The sequence below is a fragment of the Pygocentrus nattereri genome, chromosome 1 (assembly GCF_015220715.1).
Source record: "Pygocentrus nattereri isolate fPygNat1 chromosome 1, fPygNat1.pri, whole genome shotgun sequence".
Lineage (NCBI taxonomy): Eukaryota > Metazoa > Chordata > Actinopteri > Characiformes > Serrasalmidae > Pygocentrus > Pygocentrus nattereri.
Genome location: NC_051211.1, coordinates 27108480 through 27123377, shown reverse-complemented (window position 1 = coordinate 27123377; position 14898 = coordinate 27108480). Strand labels below are relative to the sequence as shown.

Sequence of the window (14898 nt, the reverse complement as noted above, 5' to 3'; positions counted from 1 at the left end):
AAAAACATGCCAAAATAGAACTAATAAAGTAGAATAGGAAAGTGTGAGTTTACATGTTAAACACACTTGTTTAATATATTTAATTTAGTTTTGTCAGTTGTTTCTTTTTTTCTTCATAGTGGTATTAGATGGAGGGACAACTGGGAGCTCCACAAAGAATTCTGTAGCATCACTGTCTGGTATGAAACTGCTCTGTGCCCAATGTGAAAGCACTACAGCAGCATGATATGATTTTCATAAGTGCTGCCTCATCCTGGATAATCATTTATTTTATTTTCCTGAATAAACCTGCCTGATAAAGGCCCTTTAATTATGTAAATGTAAGAGTGTTCTCACAATAAGAGAGCTTGTACAGTAAATGTTGTTCTCACAGTGTTTTCTGTGCTTTGATGGCTGTTCCAAAAACATCAGTCTAATGTTGTGATCTACTGTAGTGATCAATAATAGAATAATTAGCATTGCTTATAAGTGGTTTAGATGAATCAGACGGAATCTCCTGCGTCACATCAGACTGGGTGAAGTATAAACAGCACTTGTGCTAATACAAATGACCCTACCAAAAGTCGCGGAACACTCTTTGTAATAGGGAATAAAACTTCAGCCACAAGTAAGACGTCACAGAGCGGAAATCCCAGAGGATGAGGTGTGTGTTTGTGCTTCGTGGCGTGGAAAAGCTTCTGAGGAAGCTGTCCCAGTCCGGTGCTGACAGTGGCAGCTCTGACTGGAAGTGTTTCCAAAACCTGCAAGACAAAATCAGACAAATTTAAAGTCTCGGATTCACTGACTGGAGGCTACAGCAGACACAGGCAGGTGGTAAAGGCTGTGTATGTGTATGTACAGAACTTCAAGAGGCCAAAAATTCAAGACTTCTTATTAGATATCAGATAAGTAACAATGTTTTATTTCTCATTTCTGACATTTAAAAAATGTTCCTGCCAATAGCGCATGATAAGCAAGCAATAGGTATGATTACTGAATTTAACTTTTAGATAATGATTTTAATTTTGATTTTAGACAAATTTGTAATGACATGCAGTTAGCACCATGCTAACAGGTGGGGTAAGCTTCCATTACTCATTAGCTACATTAGTCTCATAACTCTAGTGTAAAACTAACGAAGCAAACTTCAAACACCAAAATGTCGTGGCTAATTGACTTGTTAATTGATGTTTGGTGTAAATGGGGCAATTGGACTTTTTGAACTATCGCTTTGGGTTCAGGATTAGACTGGGTTCAGGTGTGTGTCATGTGTGTATATATTATGTGTGTGTACTGTGTGTGTGTTGTGTATTTGTGTGTGTACCTGTGGTGGTAGATATCTGGATGTCGGCTGATTCTGTTGTTGAAGCCAATGTACAGATCGTCCCACAGCAGGCCGTTCAAAACCACATGCCTTATCACCCCCACTCTGTTCTGGATCTAAATAAACAGTAAAACATAACCAGATCAATTAGCTCAGTGGTCAAATTCATGCATGTGGTCATTTTGGGTCCTGTGATGTCTTTATGGAACGTATTAGCATATTAGCATAAAAAGACAATTTTAACAAACTGTAGCCAAATTCTTATCAGATCTTGATTATTGAATAATGTGGAAACAAGTGGAAACAGGTGAGGTTATGATTGGGTATAAAGGGAGCATCCCTGAAAGGCTCAGTCATTCACAAGCAAGGACGATGCGAAGTTCACCACTTTGTGAACGTTTCTCAACGTGCAATTGCAAGGAATTTATGGATTTCATCATCTACAGTCCATAATATCATCAAAAGATTCAGGGAATCTGGAGAAATCTCTGCAAGTAAGCAGCAAAGCAGAAAACCAACATTGAATGCCTGTGACCTTCGATCACTCAGGCGGTGCTGCATTAAGAACCGACATCATTCTGTAATGGATATTAACACATGGGCTCAGGAACACTTCAGAAAACCACTGTCAGTGAACACAGTTCGTCGCTCCATCTACAAGTGCAAGATAAAACTCATGCAAAGCGAAAGCCATATATCAACAACACCCAGGAACTCCGCCAGCTTCTCTGGGCCCGAGCTCATCTGAGATGGACTGACGCAAAGTGGAAAAGTGTCCTGTGGTCTGACGAGTCTACATTTCAAATTGTTTTTGGAAATCATGGACGTTGTGTCCCCTGGGCCAAAGAGGAAAAGGACTGTCTGGATTGTTATCAGTGCAAAGTTCAAAAGCCAGCATCTCTGATGGTGTGGGGGTGTGTTAGTGCCCATGGCATGGGTAACTTGCACATCTGTGAAGGCCCCATTAATGCTGAAAGGTACATGCAGGTTTTGGAGCAACACATGCTGCCATCCAAACAACGTCTTTTTCAGGGACGTCCTGCTTATTTCAGCAAGACAATGCCAAGCCACATTCTGCACGTGTTACGACAGCGTGGCTTCGTAGTAAAAGAGTGCGGGTACTAGACTGGCCTGCCTGCAGTCCAGACCTGTCTCCCATTGAAAATGTGTGGTGCATTATGAAGCGCAAAATACAACAACAGAGACTGTTGAGCAGCTGAAGTTGTACATCAAGCAAGAATGGGAAAGAATTCCACCTACAAAGCTTCAACAATTAGTGTCCTCATTTCCCAAATGCTTATTGAGTGTTGTTAAAAGGAAAGGTGATGTACACAGTGGTAAACATGCCCCTGTCCCAACTTCTTTGGAACATGTCGCAGGCATCAAATTCAAAATGAGTGAATATTTGCAAAAAAACAATAAAGTTTATCTGTTTGAACATTAAATATCTTGTCTTTGTAGTGTATTCAATTGAATATAGGTTGAAAAGGATTAGCAAATCATCGTATTCTGTTTCTATTTGTGTTTTACACAACGTCACAACTTCATTGGAATTGGGGTTGTAGTAATAATTATAGTGAAAGGGTCTCCAGTGAGCTCCAAGGTCCCTGAAATGGCTTTAGCAGCTGTTGCTCTTTGACCTCTTTACCTTTAAGTGTGGCTTAAAACTCAAGGTGTACACAAACTAACAAACAAAGTACAGAGACTAACAAAAGAAAGTTTATCAGATCTTTTTTGACCTAGGTCAGCATGGACTTGTTCTAGCTAGCTTTCCTCTCTAAACAGAACTGTCTAAAAACTGCCATGTGATTGGGTTTTGTTTGCCTGTAGGCCCTCCCCTTTGAAGGTGGAGCCAGAGAGCTAATAGGGCCTTCTCATTTAAAGGTAATTAGCTATTCACTGTTTCCCGCTCTGATTGGTGGTACATGATCTATTAGCATCTCATCAAGAATCTCACCCTCTTTCCTTTTAACTGGATCTAAACATAAAAAGGGGAGAATAATTCTGATACCAAATCAAATTGGGGCAGTCGTGGGCTGGAGGTTAGGGAACTGGCCCTGTGACTGGAAGGTCACGAAGAAGGTTCGATCCCCACTGCCAACAGTGCATGATTGAGGTGTCCTTGAGCAAGACACCTAACCACCAATTGCTCCCTGGGCACCTTGGATAGGGCTGCCAACTGCTTCAGGCAAGTGTGCTCAATGCCCCCTAGCGTGTGTGTGTGTGTATTCACTAGTGTGTATGTGATGTTTCACTTCATGGATGTGTTAAATGCAGAGGTGGAATTTCCCCGTTTGTGGGATTGAAAAAGTATCACTTAACATTAGATTATTTTATATTTAGATTATTTAGGGAATAAACAAATAAGACATTCACTTATATTTCTTAATGGACGATTTAACCCATGCTACCTGAAAAGCAACACACATTTTAAAGGACAGAAGCAAATCCTTTGTAATCTTTTGGTATCATTATGAATACATTTGACCACAATATGGTCGTTCACCAATAAATCAAACAAAAAAGAAAGAAAAGTGTCCAGAAAGGAGTAACTCCCATATAGATTCTCGACCCCGTTTCATTCTTAATATTGTCAGTCTCCTCGAAACAAACCCTGACGAGTTTATTCCATTCAGAGTTGATATCTCTTTTAGAAAATTGATTTTCTGTTGCTTAGAGAGTTTTTGTTCAAACATGCAGTATTTTGTTGGATTTGAGAGAATGATAAGAATATCAATGAATAAATATGATCACTATGTTAGCATTTCTTTCCAAATGCTTTATTGAAAAAGTGTCATATCGTCATGCAAGTATGGTCTGCTATAAACATGTAACAGTGTAATAATCTGATGTTATTGGTTACCTCCAGATAGGCGTGGTCTCTCTGTGGTCTGACGGAGGGAAAGGAAAGATCCAGGAAGTCTACCAGATAATCATAACCTCCATCCAGCGGCTGAAAATCATCATCCGTCTCAATCATCTGACAGACATTCAAAACGACAGGTGAGAATTTTACAATGGAAAAGTCCAGATTATTTCAGATTAGCCTACAAAGAGCAGTGCGTTCTGACACAGCTTTGCCTTGCCTGATTAAAAAACAGCCTACAGAAATGTTTGGATTTCTGGAAAATATAAAATATATAATATTTAATATAAACATACACTCACTGGCCACCTTATTAGGTACTAGTAAAGGTTTGGACCCCCTTTTGCCTTCAGAACTGACTTAATTCTTCATGGCAGACTTTCAACAAGGTGTTGGAAACGTTCCTCAGAGATTTTGAGTTCCTGTTGCCTTTCTATCATCTGGAACCAGTCTGCCCATTCTCTTCTGACCTCTCACATCAACAAGGCATTTTCGTCCACACAACTGACCACTCACTGGATATTTCCTCTTTTTCGGACCGTTCTCTGTAAACCTTACAGATGGTTGAGCGTGAAAATCCCAGTAGATCAGCAGTTTCTGAAATACTCAGACCAGCCCGTCTGGCACCAACAACCACGCCACGTTCAGAGTCCCTTAAATCCCCTTTCTTCCCCCATTCTGATGCTCGGTCTGCACTTCAGCACGTTGTCTTGACCACCTCTACAGGCCTAAATGCACTGAGCTGCAGCTGTGTGATTGGCCGATTAGCTATTTGTGTTAACAAGCAATTGAACAGTGGCCGGTGAGTGTATATATTATATAAGGTTGCATTATTACTGTTGTGACAGCGTAATTCCTTTAATATGTTAATTTAATGGGAAATCACTGTGATTGAGAATTTTGCACTGTAGACCTTGTCAAATGAAAAATCGCAGTTGAATCTTCTCTGCAAATCCAACTTTATCACTTTAATTTACATTGTCGATTAATAGAGCTACTGCTTTGGCTGTACTAAGCTCTTCATAGGCGGGGCTTCATATAGCAACACTGATAATCCAGAATTCAGGAAGTGTGTCTTAGCCTGAACTGTGCACCAAAAAAGGCAGTGAACACACGAGTGGTAACCAATTAACAGACAAATGCTAATCATCTGTTACCTCTGTTAACTTATTTCTCTTTGACCCTTAAGCACCTGAACCCAAATGCCAAACAACCTGACATGATTGATTCTCAGATGATGAAGTTGACTCGTGAATGCATCAGTGAAGCACACATTTGATCTGTACTGGTAAATTAGTTACAAGTTGAATAAAAACTTGCTTTAAACTCAGGACCACAAATAAGTTTTCCTTTACTGTATTGATCTGTAGGTCTCTGTTCATAAACATAAACTAACTGAAACTTACTTAATTTACTATAAAATGAAATGGTGTTTGTATGAATTCAGAAAAAAGCCATGTCAGTCACGACTGCATATGTACATATTTCTATATTGTGGTCTGTTTCTGCAAAGTTAGGTTAGTTCATCATTTAGGTGACGTATGTGCTCCCAAATTTTTACGCTGCTGCACTGACGTTGAACCGTGTGCTTGCGCTATGTCAGTATGACCAACAGGTCAACACAAGCTCAGAAAAAAGTGACCGCTGTGATTGGTGTTCTTGCTTTGCGCTTCTTTCGTTTTGACATGTTACATTTTTATACACACAAAAAACAAAAGGAACGACAGATTTCTCAAAATGTAGTGGAGGAAAAAGTCAGATATTAAACTCTGAAATGTAGTGGAGTGAAAGCAAAAAGTCACCCAGAATGGAAATACTTAGTAAAGTACAGAAACACGAAAAAACTACTTAAGTACAGTAACGAATTACATTTACTTAGTTACTGTTCACCACTGCATACAAAGACATTCACCTTTTATGTTTTCGATCATTTCATCATTATAATCTTGCGTCTATGAAGAGTTTGTGCTATTATATCAGGTCACTGTGATTTGTGTCTCAGTTTAAGAGGGGCACAAAAGCTCTGCATATGGGCATAGAGGAGACTTGTTTATCCACTGTTTCACAACCCAACTATGAATGAATACACAAAGGAGATGCAGCATGGTATGTAAATGCTTTCTTCCTTGGCTCATTCTCACTACAGTATCTTTAGCCATTGGAAATGCTAATTTGCTGCTAATTTACTAAAAAAATTATATAAGAACATTTTGTATTCACATTACTATTTTCTATGTATGAAATGTTTTTTTTTTCCTTTTTAATTTGTATAAGAAATCTTTTCTAAATGTAGTGATGTTGATATCAGCTAGCCATGGTTTTATTTTGGTTGTATTGTTTTGCTATTATCTGTCCTCCGTACTGTGAATGAAGCTGATAGCAGTAAACATGATTTACCCGAATCACCAGGTTGTAGTCCTGAAATCCTGCCCAGTTATAATAAACCTGGATCCAGCTTTTGTGTTCAAAGATTTCTGATGAAATGGCAGTGTTTAGTTTATCCACATACACATCAAAATGCCAGCTGTCCTTAAACACCTGAGTACCACTCGGGGGTTCGGTGATCGCATCCCTGTAGGTGGAAGGCTGGAGTTAAAAAATACTGATATATCACAGACATTTTTACTGTATTAAATTATTAATACTCAGGGTGAAGTTAAAATCAATATCTAGAGTGAAGTTCTAATAACATTAAATTCCAGATGGAAGCGCTAAAAATTCATATCCAGACGTATAGTAACGTTAATATTTAGAAAATCTAGAATTAAGTTTTAATACATTAATCTTTAAACATTAAACAGTTTTGTCCTCAATGCAGTTCTAATAAATATAATCTCCAGAATACAGTTAATATTCAGAATGAAATTCTAATCCAAGTAATATCTAAAATTTAAAAAGTTAAAATTGATATCCAGAATAAGGTTCCAATAAAATTAATGCCTCAGGTTCCAAAAGTGGCTATCAAGTCTTGAAGCAGACAACTTGACAGGAAATGACTGTACATTAATGATTACAGTATATCATTAATAACATAATAATTATGTATGTATTTATATAACAAACAATCCTGAATACCTGAATTCTTTATCTTAAAATATGAATTGTTTCTCAATTATATTGTTTCAGTTTATACCAAATATGGTTACTATAGAAAATAATGGGACCTATGAACATGAGAAGTGATTTTGAACTTTATAGTAGCTTGTGTGTGTGTGTAATCTGACTTGTGATGCATTAGAGCTTTGGCAAGGTCCAGTGTGGATCCGGGCAGTGGTGTCCAGGTGATTATATCAGGGCAGCGGTCCTTTATCAGTGCATTCAGCTCCGCTGGGCTGTTCTTAATGTTGATGTCTTTAATGTACCTGTGGGTTGTATTTACATGCGGCAGTACATCCTCATTAGTACATACAGAATTAGTGTGAATTTATTTCACTGTTCTAGTTTTGACTTCTTAAACTGTAAGGGTCTGTATGTGGGTCCACACTTTAATTCCTCACCCTCAGAGCTACAGAACTGGGACAGCCTTATAATAACACCTGAATAATTCATAGTAGATTCTCAAAATGTCCAAGTCTAACTGCTATTACATTACTATTAGCATGGTGCAAGCATAATACTATAACTTATATAAAGGTGCAAAAAATGTCATTATTGCAGTGTAAAGATCTAATAAAGCAGGCATTTTATGAAGCATTTCAAAATGTTTCTTTATTAAATATTTCCATATAATGGCATACTGTCATGCATGCAGATAGTGGGGCAGTCATGGGCTGGAGGTTAGAGAACTGGCCCTGTGACTGGAGGGTTGCCGGTTTGATCCCCAGGGCTGACAGCACATGACTGAGGTGTCCTTGAGGAAGACACCTAACCCAATTGCTCCCTGGGCGCTGTGGATAGGGCTGCCCACCACTCTGGGCAAGTGTGCTCACTGCCCCTAGTGTGTGTGTGTTCACTAGTGTGTATGTGGTGTTTCACTTCACGGATGGGTTAAATGCAGAAGTGGAATTTCCCAGTTTGTGGGACTAATAAAGTATCACTTAACTTGTCTAACAGAGGACACGAACTGCATTTCCCAGAATCCTCAGCCAAGTCACATGACTACGGACATCTCTCCACCATCCTATCAGCGGTCAAGGTCACCTGAGTATTAACAGGACTCAGCTCTGTGTTTATAATGTGACTCTTTTAGTTTAATGTAAGCCCAGGCTTTAGATTAGATCAGTGGGAAGTATTGCTTTCTCTTGTGAACATACTGAGCATACTGAGATTGACTGTGACGAGTCGACAGAGTACCAGACGCTTGCGCATAAGAAGATCTTCTTCTTCTTCTTCTCCTTTCAGCTGCTCCCTTTAGGGGTCGCCACAGCGGATCATCTGCCTCCATCTTGCTCTATCTACTGCCTCCTCTACTTTTACACCATCTCCATGTCCACCTTCACTACATCCATAAACCTTCTCTGAGGTCTACCTCTTCTCCTTCTACCCAGCAGCTCCATCTCCAACATTCTTTGACCAATATATCCACTATTCCTCCTCAACACATGTCCAAACCATCTCAACCTGGCCTCTCTGGCTTTATCTCCAAACTGCTCCACCTTCACTGTCCCTCTGATCTGCTCATTTCTAATCTTGTCCATCCTTGTCACTCCCGATGAAAATCTCAGCATCTTCATCTCCACCACCTCCAGCTCAGCCTCCTGTCTTTTAGACAGAGCCATAGTCTCCAAACCATACATCATAGCAGGACGCACTACTGTCTTGCAAACCTTCCCTTTCACTCTTGCTGCTATCCTTCTGTCACACATCAGCCCTGACACCCGTCTCCACCCACTCCATCCTGCCTGCACCCTCTTCTTCACCTCTTTTCTACACTGTCCATTGCTCTGGATGGTTGACCCAAGATATTTGAAGTCATCCACCTTTACGACCTCTACTCCTTGCATCTTCACCTTTCCACCTGCCTCCCTCTCATTCACACACATGTATTCCATCTTGTCTCTACTGACCTTCATTCCTCTCCTCTCCAGTGCAAACCTCCACCTCTCCAGATTCTCTTCCACCTGCTCTCTACTCTCACCACAAATTACAATGTCATCTGCAAACATCATGGTCCATGGAGCCTCCTACCTGACCTCATCTGTCAACCTTTCCATCACCATTGCAAACAAGAAGGGGCTCAAAGCTGATCCCTTATGTAACCCGACCTTCACCTTGAAACCATTTGTCACTCCAACTGCACACCTCACCACTGTCTCACTATCCTCATACATGTCCTCTACCACCATAATATACTTTTCAGCTACACCTGACTTCCTCATACAGTATCACAGTTCCTCTCTTGGCACCCTATCATATGCCTTCTCTAGATCCACAAAGACACAATGTAGCTCCTTCTGACCTTCTCTGTACTTCTCTACCAACACTCTCAACGCAAAAATTGCATCTGTGGTATCTTTCTGGGCATGAAACCAAACTGCTGCTCACTGATCTGGACCTCTCGCCTTAGCCTTGCTCTTTCCCATCCTTCATGGTGTGGCTCATCAACTTCATACCTCTGTAGTTACTGCAGCTCTGCACATCACCCTTGTTCTTAAAAATGGGGACCAGTACACTGCTTCTCCACTCATCAGGCATCCTCTCATGTCATCTGGACCAACTGCCTTTCCATTCTTCATCCTTTTTAAAGCTGCCCTCAATTCCACCTTACTAATTCTCTGCACTTCCTAATCCACTATCTCTCTCCCCCGTTGTCCTCCTCTCTCTCTCGTTTTCCTCATTCATTAGTTCTTCAAAGTACTCCTTCCATTATCTCAACACTCAGTTCACTCACTAGTACATTTCCCTCTCTATCCTTTATCAGCCTAACCTGCTGTGCATCCTTTCCAGCTCTATCTCTCTGTTTAGCCAAACGATACAAGTCCTTTACTCCTTCTTTACTGTCCAGCCCCTCATACAGCTCATCATAAGCCTGAGCCTTTGCCTTTGCCACCATTCAGTTCGCTATGCGACTAGCCTCACAGAACTCCTGCCTACTTCCTTCATCTCTCTGGTTATCCCACTTTTTCTTAGCTGCCTTCTTCTTCTGAATACTCTCCTGGACTTCCTCATTCCACCACCAACTTTTCTTGTCTTCTTTCCTCTGACCAGACGAAACACCCAACACATTCTTGCCAGTTTCTCTCACCACCTTAGCTGTAGTTTCCCAGTCCTCAGGTAGCTCCTCACTGCCCCCAAGGGCCTGTTGCAATTTTTCCCTGAACTGCCTGCAACCATCCTCCTCCTTCAGCTTCCACCATCTAATCTTTGGCTCTGTCTTCACTCTCTTCCTCTTCTTTCTTTCTAATCTCATTCTACAGACAACCACCCTATGCTGCCTTGCTACACTTTCCCCTGGTACCACTTTACAATCTCCAGATTGTACGTGTTCAACACAGCCATTTCCATTCTCTTTGCAAAATCTACAACCATCTGACCTTCCGCATTTCTGTCTTTCACACCATACATACCCAGCACCTCTTCATCCCCTCTGTTCCCTTCACCATCATGTCCATTGAAGTCTGTACCAATCACTAATCTCTCCTCTCTAGGGACACCATCTACCACTTCATCCATCTTACTCCAAAATTCCTCTTTCTCCTCTAACTGACAACCAACCTGTGGTACATATGAAGTGACCACATTCAAAATTACACCATCAACCTCCAACTTCCTGTTTTGTGGATTTGGCTCTGCCCTGCCCTGCCCTGCCCTGCCCTGCCCTGCCCTGCCCTGCCCTGCCCTTCTCTATCATGGTCACCTTTCTTACTTTGCTGTTCCTCATAGATTTGACCCATGCCTGTTTATTAACGACTCTCTGCGTTCCCGATTCCCCAAGTAAAGCTTCACTTCTGGTTTCAAACTGCAAGCATCTGCTTTCTAGTCAAACATCACACATGCCCACAATTTGACTGTTTCTGACTTTTGGGTGAGAACCTTTTACAGCGATGTCAAGCATGTCTAATCAAATCAAATTTTGCAACCAAACTTATCCACCCCAACATGTCCTGACTACAGACTGCAGGAAGGCGAAGGAAAGTATAGTGGGCGTAAATAAATCAGCCCATAAAGATAATGAATCTAGTGGGAGTTTCACTCTGTGTAATACATCACAACACATTTAACACAGACTCACATATTTGCTTTATATATTGTACATGTATATTTTTGGGTAAATCAGCTCCATTTGAACCAGTTTTTATTTTTTATTACCTTTCGTTGGTGCTGTTGTTCTTGGATCCACAGAATTCTAGTTATTTGTTAACAGCAAGTGAATCAATGTAGAAAAATGAAAACTTATTCTAGTGCTTTTCATTGAACAAGTGAGAGAGCTTAGCCCTATTAGCTCATTTATACCAGACACCACTGGTCAAAAGTGATGTAAAAGGTAGGTGTAAAGTGTAAATGAACCTGTCTGCTGGGTGGGCTTCAATGAAGTAGCCAGCGAATGGGCAGTAAACTTTGGGCTGCAGAGAATCCACCAGCTGGGCTTTATAATTTAGCAGCTTCCTCCTCTCGGCCTTGATATAATCAACCTTCCAGGTTTCTGCAGGACAAACATACACTCTTAAAGTCCTGATGTGAATCCTGCTATAATCGGGAAAGACCGGAGTATTCCTGGTGTAGAGCTTTGGGCCATTTACAGTGAGATCATGTAAAAACTCGCACATGAGCACAGGAGTGCTGAGTCAGTTTAAAAGTCAGTTTCCCTTTATCACTAGTTAGCAACCTTGGTCATCTCAGAGTAGCATATAAATAGTAAATACGTGTAAGAAATGAAGAAAATAAAATTGGCACTGATTTTAGAAAAAGTGCTAAAAAGTCAAGTGTGTGTGTGTGTGTGTGTGTGTGTGTGTGTGTGTGGGCTGGTCTGCATTTTGCAACTTCCAGTCAGGAAACAATCTAGTCCTGGGCCTGGTAACTCAGGCCTGCAGAGTCACTGCGGTATGTGCTCTGCTCCATACAGGGATGGATTACAGATTGAGATCCCATCCTGGCCACTAGGGGGCACTTGATCAGCATAGATTTACAATAGTCTAGACAAGTCACTTGTCAGACACAACCCACACAGCATATCAAGACACAAACTAGTTCTTATAACAGATAATTAGCTCTAATGTGGAGGTAAAGTCAAGCTAATACGTGGAATGTAGAGGTTTCTATTTAAAACAGTGGTAGGAAGCAGTAAAATTCATGATAAAACAGGTCAGAGTAGAACATAAAAACATGACATGATAGAAGCAATGAAACATAAAATTATCACCAGTGTATTTTCCTTTCTGGAAGGTCATAGGGAACCCAGAAGCTCCTCCAGCGAAGTCACTCATCATCACTTCCACGTTCCGAGGGAGATGGCCGTTATTCGGCCGCGTGCAGTCCACAGTATTCAAGATCATGTGACCTGGGGGCATGTTCAGGGGCAGTTTTAATGATTTTAAACAACATTGACAGCACTGAACATAAGTGCTCTAAGGCAAATAACGTTTGTGTATTTTATATTTTGACGTAGGTTCCTACTTTAGTTTTTATTGGCTATCAGGTGACCAAGGCAGATATCTATCTATCTATCTATCTATCTATCTATCTATCTATCTATCTATCTATCTATCTATCTATCTATCTATCTATCTATCTATCTCTAATTATATATATATATATATATATATATCATCATCATCATCATCCTCATTAACCGCTTAGTCCAGATAGGGTCACAGTAGTAAGTGGGAGAGCAGAGAATCCCAGCTGACCTTGTTCCCCCCACAACTTCTTTCTCATCTCTTCTTTGACCCTGAAGTCGTTTTACAAAGTAATATTGGTGGAAACATTGCTAAAAGCTGTATGTAAAACCAAATGACGCCAGTCTTTATTTACTCCTTAATGTTTATACAAAAAGGGCCTATTTCTGCTTTAAAATCTATTCTTTAGGGTTGCCCTGGTAATCTTATAAAATTGTCCAAGTCCAAGACCATGACTAGTCGAGACTGAGTCAAGTCTGACTAATGTCTAAAGGGGGCCGAGACCACCTGCGAACGAGACTAGGTCAAGACCAAAACCCCAAAAATCAAGCCCTTATCAACACCAGGCCTGAATTGATCTTTATTTTTATTTTATTAGGATTTTTATTTTGCAAATCATACACGCACAAAAACATGGTTCTGCAAGGTTTTAGTAAGGAGAATGATTCTGTTTAGAACCATGAGTTCAATATGAAGCCATTTCATGCTTAAACGGTTCTGGTGAAAAGTTCTTTGGATTGGTGCAGAATGTGTTGTTTATGGTTGTTTATGTAGAATTGATTTTAAAATGGTTCTATATAGCACAAAAAGGGTTCTGCTATTACAGTGTCAAGCTTGTTTTTGTGTAACTGTTTCAAGATTATCTCTCATCACATCTAATTTACATTCCAAATAAATTACTGTGCTGGAGCTCAGCTGCTGTTGAGATGAACTAAAGCTGCTGAAACTCTGCTCTGCTTTGCTCAGTTTCCAGCCCAGTTTAACCCCTGAGCTGCTTAAGTAAATGTACATTAGTGACAGTTAAAAGAAAGAAAACAAATTTTAAATGGTAGCCCAGGAAATAAATTTGTCCAGATGACCAAGACTGAGGCCAAGCACAAATACTACTCCAGGTCGCTAAACAAAAGTCTTCAGTATGGACTGGAGTACTACAGACGTACTACTCTTCTCCTTTAATTAGTAGGTACATTCAAAAGTAGCATGGCTTTTATAACACACTGCCTCCCTGGCACTTCAGTTTTGGACAGTAAGCTTCCTGATATTGTAGTCAGCTGTTAGACATTTAGTCGTATTATTGTGCATGCTGGAAAGCACAATATTCAAAGGGTATAACTCGTGCTGTTAAAAAATGACTTTTCTGAACTTTTAACACACCTGAAAGATTAAACTTTCAGCAGTAGACCACTTCCAGCTCAAGGCCCCAACATGTTCTCCTGTCCTTTATTTCTCAGCATTTGGCTCAATATGGCCTCTTCTGGGGACAGAGAGATTTAATCTAAATGGCCCAAGCCTAATCAGGGCTGGTGTGCGAGTGTTAACAGATCACCTCTCTTTTGTTCCATTGGTTATGTGCCAACAACGAGATGGCACCTGAGGACCAACTTAACATACATCAGCCTGATCATTAGCGGCCTGATCTCTTGTCATGTCACATGAAGTCCCAGAGGTAGTCTCACAGTGATTCAGCACAACCAAGACACTATGTGGCTCAAGACATGATCAACTCTGCACTTTAACTCAGTGGGCTGATAATAAAGAGTTAGCCCTCATACTGCAAACACTATCACCCTGCAGGATATAAACATCTGTCCCACAGTAAGGAGCACCGATGATGTTCTCCTTGCTCCTTGGACACCAGAGCTACCCTCACCATCCTTACTCCTTTCCCAGGCAATAGCACAGAGCCCACATGTTTCACTGAGGAACAGGAGGAGGTTTCACTCTCCTCTCCACTCCTAAATAATGCTCCCTAGTTCAATCACCCTGGCCACACCCTCCATCTGACACAGCCCTTTTGCTGCTACCACAGTCACGGCAACATCCACCACTGTCACATCTACAGGAAGCACACAGTACTCCATGTTCGCTCAACAAAGCTGACATTGGTGACGCTTGATATCTCCAGGGTCACCGCTGCAGTTATGATAAAATTCGTGAAAGATTGCAAAGTATGC

General features: G+C 40.7%; 1 protein-coding gene across 1 annotated transcript in view; it reads right to left on the bottom strand.

Annotated features, from left to right (window-relative positions):
* Positions 1-502: 502 nt before the first annotated feature.
* The window catches only part of LOC108415471 (cytidine monophosphate-N-acetylneuraminic acid hydroxylase-like), a 29926-nt gene continuing 15530 nt past the window's right edge, over positions 503-14898 (bottom strand). Inside the window, exons 8-14 of the mRNA XM_037538010.1 lie at positions 12469-12606; positions 11616-11751; positions 7394-7531; positions 6567-6741; positions 4167-4283; positions 1304-1419; positions 503-740 (exon numbers count right to left, since the gene is read on the bottom strand). Of these exons, the coding sequence (XP_037393907.1) occupies positions 554-740; positions 1304-1419; positions 4167-4283; positions 6567-6741; positions 7394-7531; positions 11616-11751; positions 12469-12606 (1007 nt within the window). The 3' untranslated portion in view covers positions 503-553. The remainder of the gene's footprint in view (positions 741-1303; positions 1420-4166; positions 4284-6566; positions 6742-7393; positions 7532-11615; positions 11752-12468; positions 12607-14898) is intronic.